Genomic DNA, 15,095 nt, shown 5'->3' on the forward strand with positions numbered 1-15,095 from the left:
GAGAAAAGGTTCCACATCACACACCCAGTCCTATAAGGGCCGCAGCTTCTGGACACAGGAGAGAACAGGTGTGACGCCAGCGGCTCGCAGCCTCGCACCTGGCCGGCGGGCGGGGCCACCGCCTCTACTCAGCTGCTGGGGACGTGGGGATCGCAGCGGCAGCCGCTCCGGGTTCTAGGAGTCCTCTCTATCTCTGCCTGCGCTCGGCCCGAGACCCCAGACCCCAAAGTGCTTCACGCTCACCCCCTCAGGCTCACCGTCCGATCTCGCCAGACAGCATCTAGAATGACCGGGAAACTCCTCGTCCACCACAGCCGTCCAGAGTCTGGGACCCACGCTCTGAGGCTATGGCAGTGGTGGTGGTCACCAGAAGGCCTGCGGGTTCCCCAAAAAGGAAAACCCGGTCCCCGTCAAGCGGCTGACATGTTCCAGTCAGCCTGAGCACCTCCCACTTCCGCTTCCCCGCCTACCCTGTGGGCCGTCTAGCCCCGGAGGCGCGGGGAGTTATGGGTATCTTGAAGGCTGGCGGAGCTGCAAAGGAAATAGTGGCGAGCCAGCCGAACTGCAGGGCAGGACAGAAACTACAATTCCCAGCAGGCAGCGGGGCCGCAGACGGCAGCTGCGGAGATCAAGCAGAAGAGCTCTGCGCGCGCGGCGTGGATGGAACGTTGCTAGAGTTGGCGGGTCTCGCTGCTGGGTGCCGGAGCCGCAAGCCTTGGACCGCCGCGCGCCAAAGCGGGAATCCGGGAGGCGGGCAACTCTGCAGTTAATGCACGCATTTAAAACTCCAGAGCCTGTGGACGCCATGCACAGGTTAAACCGATTACAAAAAGGGGCAGGACATGAATGGACCGTCTAAATTCATTTAGGCCACGAATATTGCTTCTCGCTAATATTACTAATACTTTAATGCGAATGGCATAGCCCCTTTTTAGGAAAGTGTGAATGGATGGATGCTTTAGTGCGGTGATCAGAATGTGGTTTCATTTGACTTTCCTTATTGAGCTTTTCTGCTACTGTTTTGAATTGCTGTATGATTACCCCCCTTGTCTGTTCTCTCCACTTTAAGAAATTTTTCGGGCCTTCTGCATGATCGTAAATCAAAAGGCTTTTTCCATTTGTTCGGTTATTTTATCTTTCATTCTTGGGAACTTGCCGCCGACACATAAAATATGCAGTTCTGTTAGCTGCTGTGAACGTTTTCTACATTGCATAACTTGCAGTTTCCTTTGGGCCTACCAATTATTTATGGGTGTGTTTCTGAAAGGAACTGGGGCTATTGTGCATTTCTGCAGGAAACACCTCCAGGAGATTCCCGACCAGAGTAGCAACGTTACCACCAGCTTTACTTGGGGATGGGATTCTAGCAAGACTTCTGAACTGCTGTCGGGCATGGGGGTCTCCACTCTGGAGAAAGAGGAGGTGGACAGTGAGAACATCCCCCAGGAACTGCTCTCAAACCTGAGCCACCCGCAGAGCCCCCCACGCAAACGGCTTAAGAGCAAAGGGAATGACAAGGACTTTGTGATTGCCCGCAGACCCAAGCTAAATCGAGAGAACTTTCCAGGTAAGGTATGAGGGTAAAACTGTGGATCACGGAAGAGATTGTTGAACTATTCTGCTGGTAAAACTTTATTCTGGGATCTTTAGGATAGGGCCTTTTTAAAAATGCCTCATTCTGAAGTTATTTCTCAAAGAAATGGAATTCATTGTCAATGAAGTCAGTAGGAATCTTGATAGGTATATCTCTTCTAGTGGACAATTGATTTTTAACTTATGTGAAATTTTGACCCATGAGAAGATATTCCTGCCTTTTTCCGTAGAAGGGAAGCTGCCTGCTCAAAGGCCAACTAAGTACCACTAATAAATGGGAACACAGCAATGATCTTGTAGGACTCTTTTTGTTTGTATTCTTGCTATTTCTTCTGTAGTCCTGGGTGAGCATTTTGCCATAATGACGTTAGTTATTTGTCAAAAGACTGCTAAAGTGAATGTTAAACTAAGTGGAATGTTAAGACAATCTCCTCAGGTCCACTTCCAAATGAGATTCTTCTGGTATGATCTGTCTCCATTACTGCCAACGTTATCTGTTCAGGCACCCAACCCAAAAACCTGAGGGTCAGTCATAGTCCCACCATCCCCCAACATCCACCCAAAGATTGAATCTTTCCCTCTGTCTCCTAAATATTTCTCAAGCTCTCATCATTTCTTGCCCGAACATTTGAATGGGCTTATCATTCCAGCCTGTCCTCCCTGGATCCATCCCCCGGAGCTAGAGTGGACTGACTGAAATGAAGAACTCAGCACATCATTCCCCTCTTAATAGCTTTCCATTCCCAGTCTTCTGAAGTAGGTGAATGAGTGCTTCCCAAAGTGGATCAGAACCATAAGAGTACTCAAAGCCATAGGGTAAACATAGTGTGTTTCATTGACCAGGGGTTATCAGTTTTTCTTCTTAGTAAGTCATTTAAGACAATTCAGCAAGTATTTGCTGAGCACACACCATGTGCTTGGCATTGTTCTAGGGGCTGAGAAAATAGTAATGAGCAAAACATAAATGTTCCTACCCTCATGAAGCTTCTGTTCTAGAGAAGACACAATAAACATAATAAATATGGTGTGTGTATATATACATACACATGTATGTGTGTATATATATATATAGTATGTTAGAATGTGTAAGTGCTATGGCAAAAAAAAAAAAAAAACCTACAAAAATTGAACAAGCCAAGAGGGATTGCAAATCCTCAGGTCGGAAGATGGATTGCAATTTTAAACAGGGTATTAAGGGAAAGCCTCACTTGGAAAGTGAGCTTAAAGCAAAGGCAATAACGGAGGCAAAGGAATGTGCTTGCAAATTTCTTGGAGAAGAGAGCATAGATAGGGAACAGCCAGTGCGAAGACCCTGGGGCGAAGCATATCATATTTATTCAAGCGACAACAAGAAAGACATATTCCAAGAATGGAATGAGCAAAGGGGAGAGTAGTGGGAGATCAGCTAGAGGTGATACTGAGCAGAGTTGTGATATGACCTTTTAAAATGACACACTGATGTGTGGAGACTAAACCATAGGGGGTTGATGGTAGAAGCTTAGAGACTTGTTAAGAGATATGGTAGTGACCAGATTCAAAATAGATTCTCACACTGATAGTAGATAGATTCTGGCACTGGAACCAACAGAATTAGGAGGCTATTGAAATGGTTAAAGAATAATCAGAGTCTAAATTGGAATCGGGTGAGTAATGTTGGAGAAGAGGAGACAGATTAAAGAAATAAAGATGAAGTCTTGCAGAGCTAAGATAAATAAGTATATGCCTAAATTCTCCCATCTAGCTTTCTTTGCAGAAGAGTTGATTGGTTGGTTGCTTGCTTGCTTTGCTTTAAAAAAAAAAAAATCTTTTTTTTTTTTTGGTTTTTGATCCTTTATTTAGGAAAGAGAACCCTTATGGTCTGGAAATCTACATCAGGAGTGGGATTAATTAAAAAGATAGTAAAAGATTATAGTAAAATCAAACAAATCTGAGTTTGAATCCCTAGTCTGTTTATCAGCCTTGGGAAGTTATTTGAGTTCTCAATGCCTTAGTTTCTTTGTGAAGTGGAGAAATAATACCCACTTCATAGTTTGCTGTGACGATTAAATGAAAGACTGCATATAAGGTCCTTAGCTGCTGCCTGAACATAGCAGTAAGTAAACCCAGTTATTTGGGTCAACAAAATTTCTCACATCCATTTGGAAGGCTACTTCACTTATACTTTTTGCATTAATACTGTTAGTCTGAACCTGTTAATGTAGATAATTTTTTTCTTCAGAATTTAATATCACTGCTTTACTTTGTATCCGGAATGCAGCACTAGCAATTTGATGCTCAACCAGCCAAATGTGGTTAAATTAATAGATATTTATTAATTTGTCCAGCACTGATAGCTTTTAACATGGAGTGTAACTGCTGTATGTCCTTCCACATTCACGTACACAGTTGTAAATAAAAAAAGACATTTTCACAGCAAAGCACTGTGGAAACAAGTCAAGATTAAGGGGTGGTTGCTGTCTTCTGGGCAATTACAAGTCAAGATGAGAAAAAACAATACACAATAAGAGAAGCTCATAGCAAAAGATGGCAGCTAGCAGATGATGTGTAGTTCAGGTAGTGAGTGCTATAGGAAGCCAGAGGGAGGGAACCACTTGTGCCAAAGTGACCTGAAGCTTCCCAGGTACAGAAGGCTTCCTAAGGGAAAACCACCACTGGATGTGGACAATCATCCTCCTTCTCATCAAAAGCAGAGGCTCTGAGAAAAGAAAGAAGGATCTGGGAGTGGTCCAATCAGAGACCAGATTGTTGAAATTAACTTCAAATACATATGTGTGAAGTGAAAAGAGTTGTGTGAAAAGAGAAGTAGCGAGCTTTGTTTTTATGTTGGTTATTACCTGAGAGGGAGGGAGGGAGGGAAGCTGATAGTGTACATCATATGTGTGGAATTACACACCATGTAGACTGGTTAGTTGGTGGGGGGCAGTGGGGAGAGGTGGATTCAGTGATGCAGGATGAGGGACTGCTGTTGTAGAGGATTCCTAGTGGGCCTGCGGGAGCCAGGGCCTCCAGTGTACTGGATCATCATTCCAGGGAGTTTTGTGTGCAGTTGTTCAGACAGGTGGCTAACAGCTCTGCCAGGATTAGGGTAGAACAGGCCACACCTGCTTTACATAGAGATCTGATGACAGTAGCCGTGAGCTGAGTTTTTCTTGCATCTTCACCCAGCAGTCTTTCCCTGCAGGCCCCAAGCCAGGCACACATCTGGCAACGAAATTCACTTTATTTATTTATTTTGGAAGATAAAAACTACGTGACCAACCCATACCAGAACAGGTCTGATTGGCCTTTGAGATGAGTGTGTGGAAGGAGCTGGGAAGAAACGGCCAATAGTGAGGTCATTAGTGGGCAGAAAGAGGACAACTGCATTTTATCCGTGGTCATTAAATGCCTGTCCTGATCCCCCCATCTTCCCCACTTCCGCTTCCAGACAGAAGATGGCCATGAAAATGCTATTGAACTAATTTGTGGATCAGCTCTTCCATGGCTATTAAACTGCTTGAAATTCCAGACCCTACTCTGGTTCGCAGACTGGAGACTCCAAAGTTTAGAGTATACTGATATCCCCAAGGGAACTTGTTCAAAGTGCAAAATTCCTGAGTTTCTGATCCAAGAAGTCTTGCCTTGAGCCTGGGAATCTGATGTAATACCCTCAGGCAAACACATTTCCTCCAATTTTTTCAACCAATTAAGCAATATAGTTTACATTATAATCCTGGGTATATCTGAAACAAATTTCACAAAAGTATATTTCCCCGTACTAAAAAATTTCCTATTCTTTCAGAGCAGTGCTGGTCAAACTTAATTTCATGACTCATCAATGAATCTCTACCTGCAGCTCCCAAAACTCAGCTCTGATAGAGTCTTTTTGAGATTCTTCCAGGCATGTTTCTTTGCTCTGTAGCTTTTATTCATTCATTCATGTATTCATTCAGCAAAGATTTATTGAGTGTCATCCTAGAGATGAGGATTACAAGCAATGAACCTAACAGGCAAAGACCCTGCTCTCATAGGGCCTATATACTGAACTTTATTCTCCAAATCCTAACTTCCATGGTTTTTCCATTGCTCCTCCCACGCCCTAGGGGTGAGCAAGACTTACAGAAATTGAGGGGAGTGGAGCTGAGGAGGTCATTGAGGACCTGCTTTTGTTTTGCTCTTTTTTGCTTTTTTCAGTTTTGCCTATCTAGCAAAAAAAAGAAAGAAAAAAGAAAAACAAGAAACAAAGAGCTGTCAAGGTCTAGTGCTTTCTCTTTCTGATTTATGGGAAAAGGAAGGAAAACTCATCTCAGGTGGCAGAATCTGTTTGTAGCTTCACAGAAAGGAAGCACGGGTTGTTACTACTTAAAACAAGCTAGCAAAAGCAAACATGAAGTGAGCCCCCACCCTTAAAAAAATACACAAAAAACGGTAGGTGTGAGCAGCAGGCTTGCTTACCCTTCAACTATAATTTGTTTATGTATGCTTAAAGAGCAATTTTAAGAGTCAAAGTTTTGTTTATAATTAAGATTACTTTGCAGTGTTAAGTTAAATTTGAGTGTAGGTGATGTTCCAAGAAATAAATATGTCAAGTAAGAGGGGCTGTCTATCCTGGAAAGATCTAACGCATGGAAGACTCTCCCATAAGCCACTCTTACCAAAGGAGTTTAAGGGGTGCAGGCAGTGATGAGGTGATGGGAGTGGACAGCTGGGTTTGCACCTGAGGAATGAGTGGAAATGGTGGTGGCTGAGGGTGACGACTAGCAGGTTTGCGAGTCTGGCCGCTTTTCCCTTTCATGGCTCAGAAGTATGTTTCACTGCTTCCAGGTAGTTGAAGACTGGAGGCCTTAGGCTGGATAATTATTTCCCTTACTGTGCGGGCTGGTGCACAGCCCCAGGGGGTTTAGAAGAAGCAAGTGGAGGAAAACCTGTTCTGGACTTTCTCATCCGCTCTAGGCAAGCAGACCAGGCAGCAGTGTCGTCAGGAATCCAGGAAACAGATGGTTGATGTTTTGAGAAATATGGCAAGTAAAATTAGATTAAGCACATCACAGGCCTTGGATACCATCCGCCAGAGCAGCTATGTGAAGACAGACTTCTGCCCCATCTGCTTGGACAGCAGCCAGTTTCAGGCTGCGGCACCCCCACCCAGGGGCCCTAGAGTCACTGTCGCCCTGTGGTCAACTGAGTAGAGCCCCAGGTATCTGGCTGCTGGCTGAGGCTGTGCATTTTCTTGGCCATTGCTCCTTCCATCTGGCAGCCGACACATTGGTAGCTATCGGCATGTTTGTTTTGTGCCCTCTCCCTTCACCCTTCCCTCCCAGCCCTGATTGATTTCTTTTTTTCCATAGCAAGTCAGGTTTAATTCTCTCCTTTCTCAAACTTAAAGATCATCACCTACTCAAAACAGAGAGAACATAGAATCTTGGAGAATCCTGGGGTAGAAAGAAGGCACAATTTGGAGTCAGACCTGGGTTTGAATTCCCACTCTGCCACCAGCTAGTTGTGTGACCTTGTTCCTTTTGTCATAGTTGCTTCTTCTGAAGTCCCTTCCCCCACCTCAAAACCTACTCCTGTTCTGACAGAGGACATTTCCTTCGTGCCCTGGTCTTTTGTCTCCAGCCTCTTCTCCCCAAATGCCAACAGTACCATGCCATCCTTTGCAGATATTGTATCCCCACCTGCAGTGCCCTCTGCCACCTGGCCAGGCTTCAGACACTCACTTCTTGTGGCTCTGTGCCCTCGCTTTGGGATATGGGCTTTGGAACATGCAGAACAGAACCACGTTTGCCGCTTGGGCTCTGCCACCTAATGGTTGCTATCACCTTGGTGAGGTTCTTTACCCTCGCTGAGACAAGTTTCCTCAAATATAAAGTGGGATAATACTACTTAGTACACAGAGTCGCTGCAAAGACTAGTGTCGGCATGGTTTAATAAATGCCTGAGACTTTTAGGGCTTTCAGTAAATGGCAGTTTAAAATGTTAGCTTATGTTTTTGTTTATTAGTTCATCTCCCAGTGAGGCCATTGGGTTACACCCAGCTCCCAGCACTAGTGCATTAATTAGGCACCCAGGAATGTTTGCTGAATTGGAGCCATAGGCAACCTTTGCCATTTTCCAAATGAGGAAACTGGTGTCCTAAGAGGCCAAGAGTGATGCCTTCGTATAAAATAAAGCCAGCATTCTTCTCTCGGCTGTCAGTCATTCCTCTGTGAAATACCAACTGAGTGAGCACTTTTTAATATTCATTGCTAGGCTCTGACCTAGGCACTGATTTTGTAGTAGTTAACTGTTTAACCAGCTCACATAAATACAGATATAGCACATTCATAGTTGGCGTGAAGGGAGAGTAGACGGTATAATGGATTTAGCAAAGACTTTTTGAATGTCTGTTCTGTGCCAAGCATTGTGCTAGGTCCTGGATGTGCAGATTTGGCCTGGGGGCGGGCGGGGGGGCGGGCTATGTTGATGAGCTGGGAATGCTCCTCTGAGGAAGTGACTTTTGAGACTGAGAAGGCCCTAAATCTGCAATCCAAAAGTCTGAGAACCAGGAGAGCTGATGGTGTGAGTTCCAGCCCCAGGTCTCCAGGCAGGAGGAGACCCAGCAGCTCCTCAGAGAAGGGAGAGAACCAGTTTTCCCTTAATCAGAGTTTTGTTTTAATGAGCCCCTGGATGGGATGAGACCCGCCCACTTTGGGGGAGGCAGTCTGTTTTCCTCTTTCTCCTGATTGAAATGTTAATCTCATCCTAAACACCCTCACAGACACACCCAGAATAGTGTTTAACCAGCTACCTTCACATCCCTTGACCCAGCCTAGTTAACACATAAAATTAACCATCACAGTTGGGAGAAGATTGCCCTAGAATTGGTGTAGAAGATCTGTTGGAATTAGAGACTGGGAAGGCAAGTTCGAGCTTATCTAACCACTCTTTCAGTGTTTCTTTTGTGCCTACTTGTTTCCGTCTTGATCATTGTCCTGCTCTTGTGCGTCATTCTACATATTCATATGTAAACATGTAATACTTGTCAGATAGCTATGTAGAGATTGCTTTTATAAGACTAAGAAAATTGCTCTTCTCGTACCTACCTTTTTCTCCCTCTAGTTGATGGTGAACACAGCTGCTCGAGTGATCCTTTTGAACCTTGAGCTCCAGATGCTGTTATTTCTCTAGAGGCTCTTAAGCACATTCAGAGTCAAAATTGAAGACCTACCTCATCCTGACTTAGAAAGCACTGCGTGACCTCATTCCCCTCCTCCTCCAACTCCGTTTTTCTGCACTGGACTCCTTGCTGTACCTCAAAACACACATGCCGTTCCCTGTACGTAGAACAGCTCACAAAGACTCACAGGGCTGGCTGCCTGGCTTTGTTCAAGCCTCTGCTCAGGGATTGCCGTCTCTGTGAGGCCTTCCCTGCCATTCTGTTCAGACTTGGAACACCCGCCCCCTACTCCTCATCCTGTCTTTTACCCTGCTTAATTTTTCTGCATAACACTAATCGGTTTATGTGATTTAATAATTTTCTTATGTGTATGGTCTATTTTAATTTACTCATTTGTGTGTGTGTGTGTGTGTGTGTGTGTGTGTGTGTGTGTGTGTGTGTGTGTGAGATTATGTTTCCTCCCACTGGAATATAAACTCCATGAGTAGTTTGTCTGCCTTGTTTATTGCTCAACCTAAACTGACCCGGGTACCACAGTAGGTGCTCAGTACGTGTTTGTTGAATTAATAAATGAGAGTACCTTTTTAACATTACACTTTGAAGTAAATTGACTTTTGAGTGCTTTCTGTAAACCTGAAAGAAGAAAGAAGCTTCATTTGCCTTTTAAATAAGGTCACTACTTGATAAATCCTCCACTGAAACCACTTCAGAACGAAAGGAAGCATTCCATGATCAGAGGCATCATGGCATCTTAGGCATCATACGAGGTCTGAGGACAGGTGGGGACCTGCTCTGAACCATCCTTCGTATAGTCCTTGCTGAAGATTGGCGGGAGGTGAAGGAAAAGTTTTCTTGGTTTTCCCTTTTCTCTTTTGCTGGAAAAGCGTGGTGCTTACTTTGGGTTACGTAGACGGTGGGTGAACAGAAAAACAATTGCGGGATGAGTAATTCAATTTGTGTTAAATGCCTGTCATAAGCTAACTGTTGTGTATCCTTTATGCACATGAAGAGTTGATAGACTTGACAGGGTAAGAGAAAACTTTTCTCTCTCTCGCAAAGGTGTTTCATGGGACTCCCTTCCAGACGAGCTGCTCTTAGGGGTCTTTTCCTGTCTGTGCCTCCCTGAGCTCCTCAAGGTCTCCAGCGTCTGTAAGAGGTGGTATCACCTGGCGTAAGTATTTCTCACCCCACGTGATGTTTGCAGGGGAAGTGAGGGAGAGGAGGGTTATTTTTTCATTCATTTGGGTCTGGGGAAACTAAAAACCAAGAAAAATATAGTAGCACAAAGCAAACTAAGTAGCTTCATGATTTTATTAATAATTAGTGTCTTATCTCAGAGTGGAAGGGAGGGGTTGCCAGGAGGTGACAACTTAGCCCCTTTCTCAAAACCTGTTTTCGTCGTATTTGCTGTGACTCACGTCTCTTTGGCGCCGACTCTGCACGCAGAGTGTAGGGGTTCCAGGGGTGCGTGAGGCACAGCGGTCCCTCGCGCCGGGCAGGCTGGGCAGCAAGTGCAGTGGGAGTGAGGACGGGCTGTGGCGACACACTGAGTGTGCACCCAGCCCCTGCCACCGAGGCTCCGCGTGACCTGTGTGAGGTGCTTGACGCTTCTGAGCCTCATCTCCCGCAGATAACATGGGGATGATGGTACCCACAGGACAGGGCAGTTAGGAGGACGAAATACAAAGACGCCACCAGCGCAGTGCCTGACTCTCGCAGGTGTTCGGCACATGGCAGCCAACAGTTGTTGGTGTTCTGTTGGTTTTTTGGGCCTCACCTTTCGGGTATGGACAGTGAGCTGTATGTGGAAAGTCTTGGTCAGCTAGAAAGGCAGTAACAGGCCAGAAGCAGGGGGAAAGGCTTTGTTTTTCCATTTGAACGTTTGGTTTTTTTTTTTTTTTCCATCTTCACCCCTTCTCGTCCCCTTCCAGCCCGCGGCCATCTATCTCTCTCCTCCCTCCACATTTCTAGGAATCTCATTGTAAAACAGTAGTAGCCCCTTCTCTTCCATTCAGGGACGTGCTGGAAATAGGACACGTTGGTTTTTACAGAAGAGCCACCGAGAGGTTAGCATACCAGCAATGCTGGAGCAGGTGGCGGCTGACGGTCACTCATCCTCACCCAAGCGTCCGCATTTTGATTTTCTTTTTCTGCAAGCTGTCCTCTTCATGCAGAGTCTATTAATCTTCATCTCAGATGTCATAAAAGTAATAGCTGACAATTTATTAAGCACCTGTTGTGTGCCAGGCACTGCAGTCCTGCCTTCTTAATAGTAGAGGTCAAATACCACATTGACAATTTCTTTCTCTGGAATTATTTTTAAGCCGTTGCCAGTGGTCTGCTTATTTCAAGCAGTATTAAAAAAGAAAATTCTAGTAGGCATTTAAAATGTTCCCTCATGTGCTTGATCTTATGTTTCCTTTTCTGTTAAGTTGAATTAATCTGTGAACATTAAAGTTCCTTTATTGTGTGTTCAGTACATTTTGGTACCTCCTTTTTGCTTTAGAAACACTATCTAAAATCCAAGTAATACTTTTCCCTTTTCCTTTCCAATTAGTTCATATGTATACATATATTTCTCTGCATGTCTGTACAGATATATTTTTTTAAAGCTTAAAAGGGAATATAAAACAGCTGAACTATGACTTTTTCCTAGTAGATGTCTAGTAGCTATAACTCATTAAAAAATAGTTCTGACTTTCCTTCTCTTAGTTATATTTTTATGTTATTTAGGGTAATCCTGGTAAACTGTTCATGCTTAAAAATGGCAAGTGGGACCATCTGGGCCATTCTGAACCTACTCACCTAGTCAATAATCAATTAGGCAATTTCAACAAACACGTTTAAAGCTATCAAATTGAATTGAATTGTATTCTCTGAGTCCAGATCATTGCATTACTAATGACAGCACTGAACCATCTAAATTAGAAATATGTATAAAGAAATATTCATAGCTAATTTACAGCCAACTTAAAAAAACAAAGGTTTTTTTCAAAATTTGCTTCAAGTCGGTTTATTGGCCGTGTCTTCCTTGTCGCTAATGGTATCGGGAGCCTCTGGTGTCAAGCACCCCCGACGTACCTAACGGAGCACCTCCTCTCTTCCAGGTTCGACGAGTCTCTATGGCAGACCTTAGACCTCACAGGTAAAAACCTGCACCCAGACGTGATTGGGCGGTTGCTGTCTCGAGGGGTGATTGCCTTCTGCTGCCCACGATCATTTGTGGACCAACCATTAGTTGAACATTTCAGGTAAAAAAGAAAAATCCCCAGAAAAACTCTTTCTAAATCTTGAGGTGAAAAACAGAGCAAAACTTTTTTTTTTTGGTATGTCCAGCCTCCTATTGCCTGTGACTGGTCATCAGTGCAGTGTGAAACATTAATTGCCTATTTTGCCATGGGGCCTTTGTGTTGAAACATGACACAGGTTTCAGAGACACACTAACAGGGTTACTGCTGGGCTACCTAAAGACTTTGGGTGATCCAGAGACTTCCATATTTCCTCCAGGTACCTCAATATTAGCATATCTAACATTGAACTTAGCCCCAATTTACAACTTGCTCTTCTGTTATCTCCTCTGTTTTAGTAAACGCCACTGCCACCTACTCCGTCATCCTCACCAGGAGTCATAGGCATAACCTCCTCGTCACATCCAGCTCATTCTCATGATCCCCACTAATTAATTTCTAATTGGACTATATTGGTAGCAACATCTTGACTTGGCAAAAATCCTCTTGAATTTTAAAATGAATGAGGATGGGAATTAGCTACGAGCGACGTGTTTAATGACCAAAACGATAGCGAATGCTCGGACTGCATTTAGTGTCTCGTTGTGATAGGCTGCGCATTTGAGAAGGAGGAAGGGTGGGATCTGATCCGGATGTGCCCTGCAAGCCTCCTTACAGAGCCTCTTCTGTGTTCAGTCCTTTTCGTGTACAGCACATGGACCTGTCGAACTCAGTCATCGATATGTCTACCCTCCATGGCATTCTGTCTCTGTGCTCCAAGTTGCAGAATCTAAGCCTGGAAGGTCTCCAGCTTTCGGACCCCATTGTCAAGTGAGTGGCAGCTAGGGGCATGTCACAAAGGCAGTTGTTTTTACGTGTTAGTTTTGTTCCCTGAGTATAACTGGGGTGCCCTTCTGTCCCTATCCAGAGGGACGCAGAAAATATCCAGTGTGGTGTTTCAGCTTCTGCAGACTTTTCAGGATTCATCTAGGCAACTAAAGTATACCTGCTAACCGTGTGCCAGGCCTTGTGCTTGGTTCTAGAGATGCAAGAATGAATAAAGGCATGGCCCTGCCTCATTCATGGGAGAGACAGATAATTACAGTGCAGCGTGTTTGTTAAATATGTTGGCGAATATGTGGCAACATGCAGAGACCTAATGAAATTTAGGGAGGGCCACCTTCTCAGAGGAGGTGACTCTTAAGCTAAGTATTAAAGCAATGCTGGTTAGATCTCCACGCGATAGGGCGAAGCAAACAGTCTAGGTACAGCTGCCTATGTGGTTCTAAACTTGTGAGTAGTGGGGAATTGCTGGAGCCTAGGGTTCAGTGAGGGCAGTGATAAGAGATGAGGACAGTCAAGGACCTGGTCATAAGGGGCCCCTGCCATACTATGAGATGTCCGGACTGCGCTGTAGGAAGCGTGGAGTGAAGGCAGTGGTTCTGAGAATGGAAGGAACATGGCAGAGTCGAAATTTAGAAAATTAACTCGCTTGGCACCTTGGAAGGTCAATCGGACATAGAGGAAACTATATTAGGACATTGTGTTCATTCGGGTGAGAAATGATGAAACCAGATGAGAAAAATAGAATAATAATAGCAGCTAACATTTATTGAGTACTTCCTTTGTGCCAGATTACGAAATTCCTTAAAGATATTCCCATGTAATTCTCACAACCCCATGAAATATGTTCTTATTGTTCCCTTTTTACAGATGGAAACTGAGGCACAAGCTGAATAATATGTCCAAGGTCACACATTTACTAGGTGGCAGAACCAAGATTTGAACTTGACAATATTGTGTGATTCCAGAACTTTTGCTCTTAATCACTAAGTTTCAATAACACGAGACATTTGGGAATGCAGAGAAGGCAAATTTGAGAGACATTAATTGAAAGAACCTGGTAATAACTTTATAAGTAGAAGCTAGCTTACAAGTTAATTCCATTTATAGGTAAAATGGAAATATGTGTATTGCATTGCTTTTTTTAAAATTTAAAAAGGACATTGGTAAATGTTTCTTGTGTACTTCATGCCAGGCACTATGCTAAGCCCTTTTTTAAATTATAACATTTAATTTTAACAACCCTACAAAATAAAGTACTGATATTACCATTTCACAGATGAGTAAACTAAGGCAGAGCATCCAGCTAGGTTCATTCAGATAGTAAGACGTGAGTTTAAACTCACTTCTGACTTGAAGGCCTATCAGCTTAACTACTTCGCTAGCCTGCTATCCTCAGAATGCTTGTTGATCGAATAAGAGTGTCTTAGTGGTATTCTGCTGACTTTCTCCTTTTCCAGTGATCTTGCACAGAACTCAAATTTAGTGCGACTAAACCTTTCTGGGTGCTCTGGATTCTCTGAATCTGCCCTGAAGACTTTGCTGAGCAGCTGTTCCAGGTAGGAAAGATTTGGGACTTTATTTTAAAGCTTTTGTTTCAAATGTACAGTTATCTCTCACATCTGAATAGAATTGGGAAGTTTCTTAAGCTGTTTCTCACTCCGAGCTCTTGATTTGGATAATACAATAATATTCTTTGCCCTCTATAAACTTTTTGTCCAAACGCAGGAGCCAAATCAATTAAGTTTGCAAAGGATACTTGTGTAGTGATTCCTTTTCATTGTTACTGTTAAAATAAGGAAAAGGCAGTAATATGTTTATCAACAGTGTAGTTGAGAGAAATTGATTATACCTGACTCTACAGTCAGGTTTTTACCCCTGTAATATCTGTATACCTAACTTAATAGTTTTTGATTAAATTTGGTACATTGCAAATATACATCATGAATTTGGATGATTCCATTCAAAACACCTTTTATATTGTGTCCTAATGTTAGTATATAAAGACTGCAGAGGTACAGTTATTACCAAGTGAGAGGGGGACACAGTTCACAGACTACACAGCACTGTGTGTTTGGGCGGGGTGTGTGTGTGTGTGTGTGTGTGTGTGTGTGTGTGTGTGTGTGTGTGTGTGTGTGTGTGTGCATGCGTGTGTGTGCATGCGCATCCGGGCTTTTTAATATCCCTTCGTCTCCACATATATCTCATAGCATTGTACCTATGACTCCTTAATGCTCTGATGCAAGTAGATTGCCTTTCGATAAGAATGTTATCAAAGCTACATCTTTCTCAGG

At 43.8% G+C, this 15,095-nt stretch overlaps 2 protein-coding genes across 3 annotated transcripts in view; one reads left to right on the forward strand and one right to left on the reverse strand.

The window, feature by feature from the left end:
• Window positions 1-467, reverse strand: part of LMBRD2 (LMBR1 domain containing 2) — a 41,892-nt gene extending 41,425 nt beyond the window's left edge. The window contains exon 1 of the mRNA XM_023524836.1: window positions 258-467. The gene's annotated coding sequence lies outside the window, so the exon portion shown is untranslated. The remainder of the gene's footprint in view (window positions 1-257) is intronic.
• Window positions 1-15,095, forward strand: part of SKP2 (S-phase kinase associated protein 2) — a 29,052-nt gene that overhangs the window by 1,226 nt on the left and 12,731 nt on the right. The window contains exons 1-6 of one of the 2 annotated variants that reach the window (XM_011382956.2): window positions 591-813; window positions 1,296-1,567; window positions 9,791-9,902; window positions 11,839-11,982; window positions 12,655-12,789; window positions 14,262-14,360. In XM_011382956.2, coding sequence (XP_011381258.1) covers window positions 770-813; window positions 1,296-1,567; window positions 9,791-9,902; window positions 11,839-11,982; window positions 12,655-12,789; window positions 14,262-14,360 — 806 coding nt within the window. In that variant the 5' untranslated portion in view covers window positions 591-769. Of the gene's footprint in view, window positions 1-590; window positions 814-1,295; window positions 1,568-9,790; window positions 9,903-11,838; window positions 11,983-12,654; window positions 12,790-14,261; window positions 14,361-15,095 lie in introns of those variants that run through there. The other variant, XM_011382955.2, reaches the window with a different exon arrangement.

Source organism: Pteropus vampyrus, unplaced genomic scaffold (assembly GCF_000151845.1).
Source record: "Pteropus vampyrus isolate Shadow unplaced genomic scaffold, Pvam_2.0 Scaffold498, whole genome shotgun sequence".
NCBI classification, from domain to species: Eukaryota; Metazoa; Chordata; class Mammalia; order Chiroptera; family Pteropodidae; genus Pteropus; species Pteropus vampyrus.